We start from the raw sequence: 18,164 nt of genomic DNA on the forward strand, positions 1-18,164 counted from the left end.
CATATAATAATATTGTTTTTGCTCAGTTTCTTCTTCTTCTCCAAACAAATAAGGTCAATAACCTGAACCAGACGTCTGTCACCATGGTAACTAGTGTTGGGTTGCATCATGCTGCAATTTTATAGCAGGAGGAACTTAGACTCCTGTCTGACCATATATATGAATGTGTTTGAGTAAGAATTAACAGAGCAGACCATATGCAAAGTTAAACATTATGCATTTGATTTGTTGTTAGTTTTCTAGTAGTAATTGTGTTTGAAATGACCCACCTTCTCCATGCCGCTCTCCTTGACGGCCTTGTCCACGATGTCCCTGACCGTGTCCTCAAAGTTGTGCAGGTTCAGAGCCAGCAGGTCGGCAAGGGTCGTGCTGTCATCCATGATGAACTTAACCTGAAAAAATCAGACCAGGGAGGATGAGTTTTACACTCAGTTTTCTTTGGAGGCTTATCTTTTAAATAGCCTTAGCACATAGCAAGTCTAGATATGATTTTATCGAAGTTGTGCAGGTTCAGCGCCAGCAGGTCTGCCAGGGTCGTGCTGTCATCCATGATGAACTTCACCTGAAAAAAACAGACCAGGGGGAATGGTGATGATCTGACACTGTTTTTTTTGTTTGTTTGTTGGATCTTTAATATGCCTGACGGGACCTCCAGCTCCACATAAACCTACTACTCATTTTCATCTGAATCGAGTGAGGGAACAGGTGTTAGGTGGGCCTACTAGATAGTCGACAACCCTAACCACAAGACCACCAAGTGACTAAGCAGTTATCTTGTGATTTGGAAGCTTAAAAATTATATCATGTATCAAGTCCTAAATCGTTTCTATCATTTTCTCAGTCAAGCTAAACTTGCATGTCATTTGAAAAAGCATGCTTCTTTAATCATTACCATTGATGTAACTTACTAGTAAAATACTTGCTAAAAATTCTCAGACAAACTCTTGAATTCTAGCTAGGAAACTGTGGTCCACACTTGCCAGTAACTTTTTATTTTTCTATTTTAGTACAACTTGGGGGTTAACTATTATAGCAACAGGACCATGCCCAAACCTTAGTAGCCTGCATGAGTTGCTGCCAGTGTCTCTCCCTGATGGCTGGGTTCTGCAGCTCTCCCACGGCGCGCAGGGAAGTCAGCATGTTCTTCACCGTGTTGTCTAGGCCGATGAACGAGTCCCATGCTCTGGAGAACGGCATTGATTTTAATGGTACAATAACTTTGCAACTGTGACAGAACTTAGCTTAGCAGAGATGGTTGCAGGAAGAGTGGTGAATATTTGGTTACTGTAATTAACTTTTATGCTCATAGACACAGCAGCAGAAGTTCACAGTCTGAGAAAAATGGAGGTGTTCATGGAACATGTTTATGGTGTGGTAGGTGCCGAAAAAAAGTTGACAAACATCAGTTAGCGACATTATTTGTTTTATGTAAATGTAAGACTTAGTCTAGTTATTTGTTTTGTTGCTTGAGTCTGTGTGCATATATTTTAAAGTACCCAGGGACACCTGAAAAACAGGGCACAGACTGGTAAAATAAAATAGATGAAATGGAATGAAATGAAATGAAATGAAATGTATCACTACTGACCTCATCTCCTTGTCCAGACTCCTGATGTCCTTAGCAAACTTCTTGCTGTCCATTTCCATCTGCTCCACGTTAATGTCCTTCCACAGAGTGGTTTTCCAGTCGTCTGTACTGGTCAGGACCAGGATGATCATGTCCCACAGGGTCTGGGGAGTAGGAACACAAAGTTAGAATATTGGACTATGTTTTAAGAGAGAGGGAAGCCATGTATCTATCAGGTAACTCCAGCCATTACTTAACAGAGACGGTGGACAATATCAACTTCCTGGCACGTTTGATCAAATGACGTCATATATCCGTAAAGTCTCGTGTGAATAAGGTCACGTGTCTGTAACTGTAAATCTTGCTACATTACATTTTGAAGTGATTGGTCATTAATTATCCTGATGAAGGTGAGGGTGGTCATTGAAAATTTGATCTCTGTTTAACCCTTGTGTTGGAATAACGTTAAACAATTTACTAAGATTTTTTTTTTTTCATTTCTATATCTGAAACAGGGTTGCAACTTTGGAACCTCACAAGCCTTCTTGCTAACAGTAAAGTCCTTACATCAGTCACAACTACTGTTTCTGGGTCAGCATGAAACTGTCTTTAGTTTACAGGTCTGGGTTAGATATTTTAGGAATTACAGGAAGTTTTCTGTACATTTAGACTGATAAGTTACTAATAGATTTCAACACAATCTTATATTACCTTGAGCATTTTGATCTCCTTCCTGCACTGCTTGAGTTGTTTGTAGTCCGGCACGTTGACCTCGAATAACCCTGCCGAGGCCTGGAGGGCCGCCATCTCCTGTTCCATGTCTGTGATGTCAGCGTTACACTGGGGGTAAAAAAAGTAGGTGTTCATCGATGAACGTTATTAGACATCCAGGTAATGAGATACACATGGAAGTTGTTGCTCCGGCAACTTTTCGTCAGTGACTGGTCCATATTTCAAGAGAACTACATTGACGAAAATCACTAACAATAAGCAATGCTATACTTGAAACGTCTGACAGTTTTCAAAATCTATCCAGTTGCTTTTGTAAGAACTTCCTTGTGTAAGTACATGCTCAATGAAAAATATGGAAATTTACAGATTCTTGCATCTTGATTTTTACTATTTGGAGTAACCAAATGAAGTACAGATTATGTAACCTGTATCTTGTTTTATACTTGGACACTGACATCTTCCCTCAAGGAAAGGCAGCAAATGTGACTAACTTGAAGAGAGTTTCTGAGGATTCTGTGGAAAACTTACCTTATCCAGGATACTGTAGGGTTCCTGACAGTCAAACCTGAAGGCCTCCAGCTTACGGAACACTTCTCTGAACTCATGTTGCTTCACCTGCAGGCATTACGAACACAAACATGAGCTAACATGTTTTCACAGATGTACACTCACAACTTTCCTCTCGTCTTCTGTTTCTGTCACACTACAGAATATGTAAAACGGTCATTGTTCCCCAAAAGGTATTGACACTTACAAGCAGATGAGCTACAGGAAAAAGATATTGAATGTATATTTACTGACATTGAATTTTATCAAGTCAAATTTTCAGCATTGCCAGTAGAGTGTCTGCTGTAATTCTTAATCTTTCTAGATCTCTCTCTCCTTGTGTCACTCTCTCACTCTCAGTCAGTCTCAAAAGACTTTGACTTGATATCTACAAAAAGGTTTGCACTTACAAAGTCTGAGTAAAGGGCTTATGTTTTATTTCATGCATAATAGTTAGATGAATAATATATAAAAACTTGAGCTTACGTCGAACGAAGCACATTTCCTGCGGATGATGGCCACCTCATTAGCCTGCAGTGGTGCCACCTGCTGTTTCACCTGGATCGCTACCTTCTTAGAGTTGTTCCACTGTTCTGGCAGTTCCTGAGGATACAGGATGGGACAAGGAAAAGTTAAGGCACTGGTGGATGTTGTTCATGTGGTACTTGCTTATTCATAAACATGTACACTTGATACTGCTTTATAAAAAAGATGAGCAAAATTATGGCTAGACATTATTTTTCAGAACTACTGTAAATACTGAGACCATTTTTCTCTTTGTAAGTATTTGTCCAGAAAAACTGGAAATGTTCTTCATATACTTAGTAAATCATTGACCCATTTATAACCATTGTTTCAGCACCAAGGACAGAGACTTGCCACCAGAAAAAGGCAGTTGAAGTGAGAAGCAAGAGTCCCTTCAAAAATCACTCAATCATCAACCGTACTAAATGTCCGTAACCATCGGAAAAACTAACTAAGATTTAAAGGAAATCTGAGAGAAAAGAGCATCTTCTCCTGACCTGTAGCTGAGTGTGGACCTCCTCTGACATCTCCTGGTCGTAAGTCTTCAGCAGCTCGATGGTGTGCTTCAGCGGCTCAAACATTTCGTCTGTCGTGGCCTGCCGGTCGCGTACGGCCATGAGATGACCCATGACCCCCACCAGCCCGTCGTAGTCTCCCTCCTCCACCTCCTGGGACAGACCTGCATTCGCCACGTTGATGAAGTCGGACAGCTCTTGCAAGCTGGAAAAAACAACAGCAAATATACTTCAAATGTTGCACTTTATTGTTGTAACTTGCACTTTGTGATCAATGTATGATGCTTTAGGCCACTCATCTTAATGCTCCTATGTTCTGCTTTTTCTTCTAAATTTTGTTGTTTTCTTCTTCTAACTTTTTTTTCCTCAACATAATAAAAAACCCACCTGTTGGTGACATGGTCGATGAGGTGTTGTTTGAACAGCAGGCTCCAGCGTTTGACGGTGTTCAGCAGACCCTGCTTGAAGGGTTTGATGTCGACGCGGAACCACTGATCAAACACCCGCGTGGGGGCTACCTGGGTCAGGTCATCGTAGATCTTCTCATACGTGTCAATCTGGGGGAAAAAGAAAAAGACATGTTCTGTATCTGTATCTGTATAGCCGGTATAACTGCCTTTCGGCGTAACACACCAGCTTCGCAGGCACGCGGCGCGGCGGCAGCTGGCTATATTACACCGATCGACTTGTTACACCTAACCCTTGAACTTCTAACTCTAGACATTGTTTAAAGCTATCTAATGACATGTTGAGTGAATTATTTGACTTATTTCAAAGCAGTTTCTCCTGAAACCAGCTACATACATCACTTCACATCTCTAACGACAAAATCAGCACCAAGGTCAGAGGAACTTGTAAAAAAAATTATGGCTCTCAGTGGCCAATGTGCAGATGTTGACACATTGGCACAGCAAATCCGTAGTGTTTTGGCACACAGTTAGACAGATTAGCCTAAGAGGCTCGGTGGGCGTCAATCCACCGTACATGATGGGGAAGTCGTGTAAAGTGCCTTTTCCAAGGGCACAACGTCTGGCCACAGTGAGTATCGAACCTGGAACCTATCGGTTCCAAGTCCAACGCTCTAACCATTGCGCCACTGATGCCACTCAACTTGTCAAAACAAGTTTTAAACAACACAAATTTGAGCAACACAAAGGTAACTATGTACCTGTTCCTTGAACTGCTCGAGAGTCGGCGGGCACTCTGGTACGCCCTCCTCTGCGTGAGCTTCGATCTCCTCGGGAGTGAGCACGTGGTTGTACAGCAGGAACTGTCGCATGAACTCGTTACGGTCATCCACCCACAGGTACGCGTACGTGTCAAACGAGTTCCTGCAAAATAGAAAATTCCACATTAATCAGTTTACAAGTTAATCAGTTAACCAGTTAATCTTAAAGAAATACTATTCCCCCAATGTGGCACACAATTTCATCAGGTTGGTAGCACATAGGACAGACAGTACTCCAGTTAGAAGTGTCTGACAGGCATCGAAACCTAAGCAGGTGAGAAACATTAGAAGAAAAGCCCTACAACACTATCATGATATTATAAGACAGTATATAAAGGTTCATTGTTTCAGAGAAATTCTCTTGCTCTTTTTGCAAGTACAATGAACAGTGGACCACAGGTCAAAGTCCCACCCCAAGCAAGTACTGTGGAATCAGACTCCCAACCATCTGGTGTTGATAGAAGATCTAGAGACAGTGTTATACCCTTGAAACTCGACCAGGCCATACACACCACATGTACAGATATATCTACTGCCCACCTGTACTCCAGAGCCTGGTTCATGACAGACTGGACACAGTCCATCAGCTCCTGAACCAGGCCACACACACTATCCTGTCCACTTGTATTCTACCTGAGTGTGTGTACCACATTGTACATGATTGTACATCCTGCTCACCTGTACTCGAGAGCCTGGTTCATGACAGACTGGACACAGTCCATCAGCTCCTGAACCAGGCCACACACACTATCCTGCCCACTTGTATTCTACCTGTGTACTACATGATTGTATATCCTGCCCACCTGTACTCCAGAGAGTGGTTCATGACAGACTGGACACAGTCCATCAGCTCCTGAACCAAGGCCACACACACTATCCTGTCCACTTGTATTGTACCTGAGTGTGTACTACATGATTGTATATCCTGCCCACCTGTACTCCAGAGCCTGGTTCATGACAGACTGGACACAGTCCATCAGCTCCTGCCTCATGTCTGACAAGTCGTCCATCTCCTCCAGATCAGGCTGGGGGAACAGAGACAAGGTGGTCAATGATTTTGTGTGATTTTGTGTAGCGTACATAGCACTTTGGCAGAACCTACTTCGGAATCCCCTGAGCAAAAACCGTAATGTATTATGCACAGCACTTTGACAGAACGCCTCGTTTAAGGTCGTGTTTGAATATTTCAGGATGACAACCCATCTAGCTTTCAAATGTGGTGTTGCGGAATAGATCTTCAACAGGTTTTGCACTAAAAAACTTCTGTAACTTAAAAATATCTGACTCATGATTCATGAACACGTTTATTGTATGCTTATACCTGGTAGTGTTCAATGCCACTGTGCGCCGCCAGTCTGGGCACCAGTGAGGCCAGCTTGTAGATGTTAGGGTTAGGTTTAGGGTTAGAGTTACCTGGTAGTGTTCAATGCCACTGTGTGCTGCCAGTCTCGGCACCAGTGAGGCCAGCTTGTAGATGTCGTTGATGATCATCTCCATGAGGTCGTAGAAGCCGTCCTCGGCGCGGAACTCCAGCGAAGGCTCGAACACCATGTCAGGCGCTCGCAGCTCAAGACGGGACTCAAACAGTGGAGACACCTGCAGGAGGAGGATGAATTTGATTTGATTTATTCAAATTGTAACAGTACAATACACATGGGTCACAGGCAGCTGTTGCTGGTGTTATGTCTCACACATAGAATATTACAAACATATAAAAATATGACTGTATGAAGTTGACATTTGAAAAAAAAGACATATTATAGATCACACACACATGTAGAACACTTGAGACAAATGAGAAACATAAAGTTTAAAACTTTAGATACAAAATTGCTTCAACAGAGGATTGCCAAAAGAAAAAACACAATGTAAGAATCTTGACTGAAGAATATTAGAGCACTACAATGGTCCACTTATTCATAAGATAGAAACATGTTTAATAAAATATGTAATTTTGAGATTTTACATCAGAAAAATCCACGACTTTAATGGTTTACAAAAGGCTAAACAATGGCCCCCCTTATCTTGTCTTATACTGAGATGTATGTGGGACATCACAGCTCAAACAAAATTCCTCTATCCATTCCAACAGCTCGTGAATGCCTGTTCCTTACCTGTCCCTTGGCGCCCATGATGTCCAGTAGGAAGTTGAGAGAACAGTGGATGGCTAAAGAATGGTCCCCCTATTACATCAGTATCTTATACTGAGATATATGTGGGACATCACAGCTCAAACAAAACTTCCTCTATTAATTAAAATAGAGAAATACTGTTCCTTACCTGTCCCTTGGCTCCCATGATGTCCAGCAGGAAGTTGAGAGAACAGTGGATGGCGTTGAAGAATCCGTCCACCACCATGTCGTCCACATAGTCCACATACGCTCGCCAGATGTCTGTGTCTTCCTCTGCCTTGAAGAACCCAAGATTTTCCTGCATGGGAAACAAACGCAACACTTAACTACAAAAAAGGTTGATTCTTTTCCTTTTCAATATGCTGTGTTGAAAGCAGTAGCATTGTTTAATTTTCTCAAAGATTTACTATGATCAAAAAATGAACTTTCATTCAAAAACCTAATAACCTTTCAAATTAAGGACAGCATTCATCCATATGTAGTGTTATATTCTTCATCTTTGCATAGCATGTATTATTTGAATATTATTTGAATAATAGTATGTTGGTTTTCAGGTTATATAAAATCACCTGTTTAGTACCCTATCAACAAGGGTGGTTAAAAGCCTTGAAGCATCAGCATGCAAGCATGTCTAATGCTCAAGAGACAGAGAACAACAGATGTCAAAGCAGTGCGTGTGGGTTGTACAACAACAAAAAATAAACAAACAAATGAATAAATAAACAAATAAATGAATGAAAGTTCTTGCCGGTGGGCTAATTGCAAGTACACTAAAGGATGAACAACAATATAGTATGTGACTACTCTAAGCCTAACTACTCTAACTACTCTAAACACTAAATTCTAACTTATTGGGAATAAAGAAAACTCACCTTGACCAGGTCGTGAATCTTGTTCCCAGACTCCTTGGTCTCGGCGTACCGCTTGGCGAGCCTCTCCTCGCGATCGTCCAGGTTCAGCAGGCTCACCTCCTTCCCGTCCTTACGCTCGTACAGCGGAGCCGTGCACCACTGCTCCATGATCTTCTGGACGTTCTCCAGGTTGGTCTTGGCCTTGAAGACGCGCATCTCCAGGTCGTGGACCATGTCTCTCGTCTCCTGGATGTACTCCCACACACCTGAGGAGATGGTTGGTGAATGTTAGACGTCCAAATACAGACAGATCTCTTAATTAGTAAATATTATTATTACAGCATTCTTCTTCTAGGAAACAATGTACAACCATCCTGGTACATAGGTTGATTTTGGCTTCACATCAGACATAGTGAGATCTAGCCGACAAAGAATGGACAATTAGAAGTGGCCTAGAAAGATCCTTACAATGGTGTTGAAAGCCAAAACACTTGCAGGTCGTCCAAGGAAGAGATGGAATGACAAATTAAGGGATGACTTCCACCACCTTAACTTACATGAAGCCACAAGATAGAGGCAAATAGATACTTTTTTCAGTTAGAATTTTATGTATGACTCTGTTGGTGTGGTGGCTTTGAAAAGGTTTTCTAACATGAACACCTGTTCCACGATGCCGTTCACTAACTCATATGTGGAGAATCATTATTATAGATAAATAAATAAATGGCAGGCTGGCATCAGCCCTCAGCATTATGGTGCAAAGGTGTATAACCCTTGGAAGATGGGGAACAAATGACAATAAACTGAACAGTGTCTGAGTGAGTGAGTGATGAAAAATTAAAATAGCTCATACCGTCGTCCTTCCATGAGAGGCTGACCTCGGCGCGGGAGAGCTGGTTGTCGATCTCAGCCAGCTGGTCTTCGATCAGAGGGAACTCTACCTCCAGAACATTCTCACGCACCTGTCAATCAATCAATCAACATGTCAATCAATCAATCAGTCAATAAGTAAAGGAAATGGTTTAACTGTTAACAGATGTTGATATTTCATCAGTTAATGCTGTATAAAACTTCAAATTGTTGCGTATGAAAACATTCTATTTTTATTACATGTGCAAATCCTAAATTTTAGGTTTCTGACACATTTTGTTGATTAGGTACAAAATTTAGCTTATCTGTTGAAACCATTGTTGATCAACCTTAAAAACAACAACAATGTTGTTCACAAGCATTTAGTAACAATGGCGTATGATTGTCTACTATTACTTTTCAATCAGTTACTGAATCAGGACTGTATGATCATCTTTTGAGTACTGTTTTGGGGTGTAAAACATTAAGTTGGACAGCAGGAAAATGTTAATCTGAGAGTCTGACCTTGTTGTACCAGGCCACGGTGAGGTCCAGGTTGGCGCGGTATTTGCGGAAGGTCTCATTCTTGGCGTAGATCTCGGCTGCGGTGTCCGGTATGTCCGACCGCTGGAGATTCTCTAAGTACTTAACCTCCCGCAGGACAGCTACAAGCTGGGGGAACAGGAGCAGGCAATATTTTTTATTCTTTATTCAAAAACAGTGGTCAGCATAGCAGCAGTACATAAAAAATTATGGATCGCTGAATTGTGCTGAGATTACATAGCACATAAAAATATATAGGTACAAACAAAACATACAGATTCACTGCAATTATTACTTGGGAGTCATTGAAGCTACAATATAGTCCTATGTGATGCACTTGTTGATGGATATTTGAAAAACCCAAGCAGAAAACATTAAAAAAAACAGACTACTACGACGACCATTCTTTTTTAAGCCTCTTCCTTCTTTGACCTTAGTCTGACCTGCTTGTAAGCAAAAAATCTACAAAATGATTTGCAACTTTAAGATTATGTTGGACAATACTTACAAATAAACCAACAAATTGAATCTGGCAAAATTACAAATTGTTCAACCCTGTGCTGGACAGTCTCTGCATCCCTTGTTTTCAGGCAGACAGAGTAAGACAGTCACTGTAGTGTAGTGAGCTTGACCATCACCTACAAACTTTGTCTGACTGAAAACTTAGGGATATGCAGAAGATAAAAATGACCACTAGAGCTGTATTCTAGGTACAGGTACATGTACAGGTCCGGGCACAGTACCGGTACACAGCCCAAATGCCAACCCTAGCACTGGTAAAGTTGAAGTAATTGTGACCACTGCCTTACCTGAGGGCTGAAGTTAACGCTGATGAGTTTCGTCTCCCCATTACGAGTGATGAGTGGTTGTTCCAGGTTGAACTGGCATGCCTCCGCCACGCCGTCTGCCCACTTCTGGTAACACGCCTTCTCATAGCTGCAGCACAACAGAAATCAGCACGAAAATTCCGGTGAGTCCAATTTATGAGTTGGAGAACAGTTTAACACTTTTCATAATAGAAATAAGCACGTTCAGAAAACTGGCCAGGCTCAAACTAACATTAACATATAGCCAACTTGTATATACTTCCTGTACTATAATATCCTACAGTGTTAGTTTACTGAGTATGTGGATTGTAAAATTTGGCGCAATTCAGTGTATACAGCATGGCCCATTTGCCACGTGTTTTTATCAATATACCATTTACTACATAGCTAGACAACGTCTACCAATCAAAAGGCTACATTTCCCCTATAACCCAGGTCATTGATATCTGATACACTTCCCACTTTTCAAATGGAACATGAGTTCTGTTCCAATGACCACTGGTGACCCCAGATGGAACATGTGTTCTGTTCCAATGACCACTGGTGACCCCAGATGGAACATGTGTTCTGTTCCAATGACCACTGGTGACCCCAGATGGAACATGTGTTCTGTTCCAATGACCACTGGTGACCCCAGATGGAACATGTGTTCTGTTCCAATGACCACTGGTGACCCCAGATGGAACATGTGTTCTGTTCCAATGACCACTGGTGACCCCAGATGGAACATGTTTTCAGTTCCAATGACCACAGGTGACCCCAGATGGAACATGAGTTCTGTTCCAATGACCCAAAATGGAACATGCATCCTGATCCAATGACTGCCAGTGACCCCAATTTGAACACGTAAAATGATCAAAAGGACATACAATGATACGCTTAATCAACAAAACTTAAAATAATTACATGCTATTTAACGTGCCTACAACCACCTGATAAACAATCTTTCTTGCAATTTGGAATGAAAAAAAAAAGAGTTCCAAACCTACTTTTTGAGTAGCTCCATCATCTCATCGTACTTGGTGAGCATGAGGCGAGCCTTCTCCCCGTCCATACAGGGGTGGTTCAGGTTCTTCAGGTTAGACATGGGCTGGGTGATTCGGTCTCTCAGCTCCTGGGTCCATTTCAGGGCACCTGAAGGGAAAAGAATTTTACAATAACCATTACAAGAAAAACTAGTTAATGATTATGAGATAATAATTTATGTCAAAATAAATGAATTATCTAGCCGTGCCAAGGGTATACTTATAAGATATGTCACGGAACACAGTAATACGAGGCACAAATGCAATGGCAGAGATGCGATTTCTGTTTAATCCTAAGAAAAGTCAGGAAGCTGCGTTTCCTCTGATTGTTTACATGTGATGACAAATTGGAAACAAAACTACCTGGTATAGTATCTACCACAGATTCAGCACCAAGGACAGAGATATTACCTGCGATAGGTGGCATGTTCTTGTGTACTGGAGGGATCCCTCCGTTAGCCTTCTCCTCGGCCATGTACCGATCGTACATCTGTTTCGCTGTGTCGAGGTCACGGTCGTACATGCTGAGGATTGTGGGATAGCGGCTGTTGGTGTCCTCCGTGATGATTGGTCGCTCCAGGAGGGAGCCGAAGATGTCCAGCAGCTGGAATATGGGCAGGATTTTAAGGGATTTATTGTCTATACATAGCCTTAATACGCCGTTGAAGGTTAGACATCCAGGTAATAATAGTTCGTACTTATAAACCTCCAGTGTCACTGACAAAAGCTATGGCTGAACACTCCTATAAAATTTCTTTCTAGGTCCATACTCTATCTCTCAGGAGAAAGTTCCACGCTGAAAGCTTCTTTCCTAGAACTACATCACTTTGAAACAAGCTTCCTTGTGAATGCTTCCCGAATGGGTACAACCTTAAACTTTTCAAGTGAACAGACATCTGTCTCTACAGTTCTTTAATGTAACCAAAAGCTTCTAAGTGGTTTGTATGGGCCTTATTTTAATTTGAGGTGAAAAGTTGAAATAATTTTTTAAAAAAGGTATCTATTGTCTAATTGTCTCAGAACATAAAATTAATACAACATTTTTCAAAACCAATTGAGTATCAGTTATCTTGTGTGCAGCACTGTTACATAAGTATTAGGAAAGGCAGCATTTAGCATAATGCTGAAATACTACAAATTTTCTAAGAGACACTCATGAATTCTGAGACCCACCTTGAAGATGGCCTCGATGCCAGAGCAGTCGTCGAAAGCCTGACAGATGATAGCGCCGAGCCGGCGGTCCAGGTCGTAGATCCTGTCTGTGAACCGCTTGTAGTCTGCCATGAACTCCTGGGAAACAGAACATAGTAGAGATTGTGGTAAAGACATTGAGTTTTTTTCTATTCCAACATTTACATGTATAACAAGACATGGCTCCAGTTTTTTTCAACTTGTTTTACATGTATGCCGCTTCCAATGCAGACAAATGCATGAATGGACGACATATTTATTTTCACCCGAGTAAAGTGAGGAAAGTCGTGTTAAGTGCCTTTCCCAAGGGCACAAGATTGGCAGCATGGCAGGATTCGAACTCAGGACTTCTTGGTTCTGAGCCGAACGATCAGTTGTTACGCCACATTACCACACTGACTTTCTTGAGTCAAACTGTGGAAACTTTATTTGTGGAAACTTTACTGTGGCTACCATGAATGATCATAATGTACATGTATGTCTATAGTGTGGAATAGACTTTTACGAACTCTTAACACTATTCCTGACAACTCACATCATTCTTGGGGTCCAGACTGTCGTAGTTGCTGTCCACAAACACCTTGAAGCAGTCCTGGAACTCATCAAAGATGGAGACGACCTGCTGACTGAGAGACTTGCCCTTCACACCGGCAAACTCCACCTTCTCCAGCTTGTTAAACTCTGTCGCTGTCTCAAACAGGTCCTGGGCGGGGAAACATAGGCCAGATTATGTCACAGCGTGTCTACAGTACTCGGGTTAGAAAGCTGATGAAGACCGAGTGATTCGGTCGAAAATTCTTGAGGGTCAATTTTCTTGAGTTGTAGAACAGTTTGATTCTCATTAATGTATTTCACAAACTCAGATGAACTTTCCTGCTACTATGTTTGTCTTCACAGAAGGAAAACATTTTTTTTCTCTTTGTTTCTTGTTTTTCTAAATCTTCTGCAAACACATAAGGTCAATGACCTGGACCAGAGGTGCTGTAGCACACACTCTGTGGTGTGTGTTACATTATGTGGCAAGTTAGAGCTGGAGGGGCTTGTCGCTACATATAATATATTTTATTTTTTTTTACTAGTATATGAATGTGTTTCAGTAAGAATAAACACAGCAGCATTTTTTAGGCTAGTGCATGTGATGGTAAACAAGTTAGTTTCCTCTGTTTTGGATGTGGTTTATGAGCTTTTAAAAATGAAATTAATTGGCCTTTTATAACTTTAGACATATTTAACTTTAAAGCTGGGTTTGCAAAAGTTGCAAAAGTAAAAAGACAGTCCAACCTACCAGCACAACTTTGAGTCTCTCAGCAAAGCTGTCCAGCCGTGTGAACACCATACTGCGGTTAAACTCCCACTCTACAGCCTCCTTCCCTTCCTTAAAGTAACTGTACAAAATCAAAATTGAACATGGCAAGTTAGGATCATGCAACAGATTCAGATCCAAATACAATGTGTATTAGTTGAACATTGCAGTGGGACCACTCAAGAACATTCAATTCAAAATTAAAGTCTAAAAACAATTTGCTCGCAAACAAACTGGATTGCACATGATACAATTCATTCCCTCTTATTATGATAAAAATAATTTGCAAACTGTATCAATGGCTTGCAATTGTTAAATCAGGCATAATCATACAAAAGGGCTGATAAGAAAAATGATAACTGCATGCCAGGCAACCTGGCATCTCCAACAAGGCTTGCACAGAAACCATGACTTGTGCTGAGAGAGTGTGACAGTGGGTATTTGTATCATTCCTTACCTGTTGAGTGACTGCTTGTGTTCCTCGTACATGTCTCTCCACAGCTCGATGACATCTGCTGCCTTACGCACCTTGTCCAGTGACTCCTCAATCTCACCCTTAAAGATCTCCTCTGGCTGGAGGAAGGTCCTCGCCTGGAAATGGGAAAACAAGTTTATTGGTTACTATGGTAGATCATCTGTATTCAATTTGGTAGTATGATTAAAGTTAAAGTTACAGAGAGCTTCCTGCATCAAGTGACGCATAGGACAGCACCCATCTCTGTTTGCAAGAGCCCTGGGCCACACAGCAGTGCAATTACTACAGCAGGGGGCTAGTCCACTGGTAGTGGTGTGTTTTTAACTCCCATACTTCTCAAATGCTGAGTGCTAAGCAGAGGAAGCGGTATGGACCATTTTTAAAGTCTTTGGTATGACTTGGCAAGAGATCAAACTCACAACCTCCTGAATGCAAGGCACTTGGCCAACTCTACCCACTTGGCCATTGCACCGGTTCATAGTATAATGCTGAAAAACCAGGTCTTACCAGTTCAATGATGAGGTTGTTGACCTCCTGTAGCAGCACTATGATGCGTGCAGGGTTGCAGTAGTACTGGGAGTGGCTCCAGACCAGACACACCGTGTGCCTTCAGTAGGCTATGGGTTAAAAACCAGGTCTTCAGTAGGGAAAGGGTTAAAAACCAGGTCTTACCAGTTCAATGATGAGGTTGTTGACCTCCTGTAGCAGTACTATGATGCGTGCAGGGTTGCAGTAATACTGGGAGTGGCTCCACACCAGACAGACCGTGTGCCTTCAGCAGTACAAGGGTTAAAAACCAGGTCTTCAGCAGGATAAAGGTTAAAAACCAGGTCTTACCAGTTCAATGATGAGGTTGTTGACCTCCTGTAGCAGTACTATGATGCGTGCGGGGTTGCAGTAGTACTGGGAGTGGCTCCAGACCAGACACACCGTGTGCCTTCAGTAGGCTATGGGTTAAAAACCAGGTCTTCAGTAGGGAAAGGGTTAAAAACCAGGTCTTACCAGTTCAATGATGAGGTTGTTGACCTCCTGTAGCAGCACTATGATGCGTGCGGGGTTGCAGTAGTACTGGGAGTGGCTCCACACCAGACAGACCGTGTGCCAGAGGGGCCTCAGTAGTGTAAGGGTTAAAAACCAGGACTTACCAGTTCAATGATGAGGTTGTTGACCTCCTGTAGCAGTACTATGATGCGTGCGGGGTTGCAGTAGTACTGGGAGTGGCTCCAGACCAGACAGACCGTGTGCCAGAGGGGCTTCAGCAGCGGCGAGGCGTCACAGAACTCCAGCTCCTCCAGGTCCTCGAAGTGCCGCCTCAGGGGCTTCAGGTGCAGGGTGATGTCTTGAGCCTCTGTCAGGGCTGGGGAAACGGACGGAATTTCAGTAACAGTCAAACATCTACCAGTAACTACCGACATATACTAGCCTATAATAATAGAAACATCCTAGCCAATACTATTGATCATCATGACATTACAGCCAACTAGTGGAAGGCAAAAAGCGGGTGATTGTTGGTTGATTTGCCTACCAATAATTTCCATGTCTTCAAATAATTTGCATGACTGTAAATGATGTAAACAAAACAGCAATCGCTCGTATTTCTGGTGCTTGTGTTGGTTATCTACCTATTGTCCCAAGCATTACATTACTGTTTGTTGACATGTCTACTGACAAGTTGCAGAAATGTTTGTCAATTACAAACAGGTGTGTAATAAAAACCTTATTTTCTAACAATATACTAATCTGCTGAAGATAATCATCAGCAAGAAAACACCTGAAGAACGTACCTGCCACAACATCCTTAAAGATGGCCTTGAAGGAGGGGAAGTAGCTGCTGTTGGCTCTCTCAAGGAGTTCTGCCATCTTCCGAACTTTGGGTTCTCGTAGCTACAAGGACAAAACAGTGTTAATCTCAGAACTCTGAGCCACAGAAGGTTTACAGCAACTGTAATGCTCAGATGGTTGATTATTCTAAGACTTTTACTTTATACAAGCATGAGTACTCTAATAACACAAACCTTTATTTATCAAAAGCAGTCTTCATTGATTCAGACTGAGGTTTACATCACTGTCTTTGTTCAACCCTACAGAATCATCAACAGGTTGATGCTGGCCACCAAACAACAAAGCAAAAATTATTATTATTTCTCCAGAATAGCATGTTGTCAGAACATACTGCACCTGTGCAAAACACGTATTGTGCATAGCAGTTTGGTAGAACGTCTCATAGGGTCGTATTCGCGCATATAAGCTTAACATCCCATCTGTAGTTTCCAAATGTTATGTCGGAAAAAAATTGTCTGCAACAGGCAAACTTCTGATGCAACGTTGATAAAAAAATTATTTAAAAAAACATGAAAAATGGGGGTTTTACGAAGGCGCAGTACGTTCTGCTGACGTGCTCTTCAGAATTGCCTTGATCCGCTAAAAGCGCTCCCTACCTGTTCATAGATGCACTGCAGGTTGGCAGCCTTGGCCTTCCAGAAGTCCAGCTCGACGTAGGGCAGTGGGTTCTGTCCAGCGAGCAGGGGAAATATTGGCCACCAAACCAAAAAGCAATAAAAGTGCCCCCTACCTGTTCATAGATGCACTGCAGGTTGGCAGCCTTAGCCTTCCAGAAGTCCAGCTCGACGTAGGGCAGGGGGTTCTGTCCGGCGAGCAGGGGCTGGGCGGAGTCTCGCCGCAGGACGTCACGGATCTGATGGCTCCAGTCAATGATGACCGACTCAACCGAGTGCAGCAGGGCACGGTCAAACGGCTCCCCTCTGTGGACAATACAATTTTTATGACAGTTATTTTGATGTTGATACAAGAAATCATTTTGTTGCAGGACATCATGGATCTGATGGCTACAGTCGATGATCACCGACTCAACCGAGTGCAGCAGGGCACGGTCAAATGGCTCGCCTCTGTGGACAAGACAATATTTTTTCATTGTAAGTTATGGCAATTTTTTTTTGGTGCTGAAGTTGAGTTTTTTGTTTGGTTAAGTTTATTAGGATAACACATTGACAAAAAAGCACATATTGTCATTAAATTTGATAATATCTTGGTAGGCCTTGACTGAATCAACATATTAAGATTATTTTGAGGTCATCTGATGGTTTGTTTTGGAGCTTAATCTGATTTAGTTTCTTTCATGTACATGTAAAACTGCAGGAGTTTAAAAAAAACTTTGTATATATTTTGTAAACATCAGGCAAATTGTGTTATCATGATTTTGGGGTGGTAAAAGCTCTTTATGTAAAACTAGACAGTCCATAGTACTTTATAATGAAAACCTGTTGCTAGTACATGTACAATGTAATTAAAGGCAAGAAAGTTTTTCCCTTTATCACTTAGTCTCTGACTCATGACTGATGTGAATGAAACCTAAACTCATTAAGGCCACCCTGAGAAGTATGACATGCTTGCAGCCAGCCACCCTAATCCCCTTAAACATTTACATGTATCTTGCATTAATCCCTCTGCGCTAGTTCAGCCCCACACAGTGCACAGACCCAATTATAACCGCCGAACGTGCGGCGCCTGGTAGAACAAACGTGCTACCCTGCCAAACAGCAAACACTCCAACAATGTCGTGCAAACACAGACACGCCGGGCTGCTGGCTGAGGATGTTGATACAATTGAATGTTACACAAACCAATCATGTTGACTGACCAGGTTAAGTGTAGGGGACCTGGATACGGGTGGTTGCACGGCACAGTAAAATAGATGTATAGCTCAGTAAAACTAATGGCTGGTACTGTCACTACTTAAATTATCTGCACTCCCTTTCCTCACAGCTCAGGCCTGCTTTCACACAATGAAGAAACGTGTTGATACAATTGAATTTTATACAAACCAATCGTGTTGAC

General features: G+C 42.1%; 1 protein-coding gene across 1 annotated transcript in view; it reads right to left on the reverse strand.

The window, feature by feature from the left end:
* The window catches only part of LOC109462636 (dynein beta chain, ciliary-like), a 73,562-nt gene that overhangs the window by 46,768 nt on the left and 8,630 nt on the right, over window positions 1-18,164 (reverse strand). Inside the window, 25 exon segments of the mRNA XM_019759199.1 lie at window positions 270-392; window positions 1,054-1,183; window positions 1,589-1,731; window positions 2,279-2,407; window positions 2,828-2,914; window positions 3,332-3,448; window positions 3,868-4,090; window positions 4,273-4,442; window positions 5,054-5,216; window positions 6,047-6,138; window positions 6,527-6,709; window positions 7,394-7,543; window positions 8,118-8,362; window positions 8,950-9,058; window positions 9,471-9,617; window positions 10,298-10,424; window positions 11,305-11,449; window positions 11,752-11,944; window positions 12,514-12,630; window positions 13,067-13,234; window positions 13,817-13,916; window positions 14,292-14,425; window positions 15,455-15,666; window positions 16,094-16,193; window positions 16,882-17,064. Coding sequence (XP_019614758.1) covers window positions 270-392; window positions 1,054-1,183; window positions 1,589-1,731; window positions 2,279-2,407; window positions 2,828-2,914; window positions 3,332-3,448; window positions 3,868-4,090; window positions 4,273-4,442; window positions 5,054-5,216; window positions 6,047-6,138; window positions 6,527-6,709; window positions 7,394-7,543; window positions 8,118-8,362; window positions 8,950-9,058; window positions 9,471-9,617; window positions 10,298-10,424; window positions 11,305-11,449; window positions 11,752-11,944; window positions 12,514-12,630; window positions 13,067-13,234; window positions 13,817-13,916; window positions 14,292-14,425; window positions 15,455-15,666; window positions 16,094-16,193; window positions 16,882-17,064 — 3,690 coding nt within the window.

This window comes from Branchiostoma belcheri, unplaced genomic scaffold, assembly GCF_001625305.1.
Source record: "Branchiostoma belcheri isolate BF01 breed outbred unplaced genomic scaffold, Haploidv18h27 scaffold12, whole genome shotgun sequence".
Lineage (NCBI taxonomy): Eukaryota > Metazoa > Chordata > Leptocardii > Amphioxiformes > Branchiostomatidae > Branchiostoma > Branchiostoma belcheri.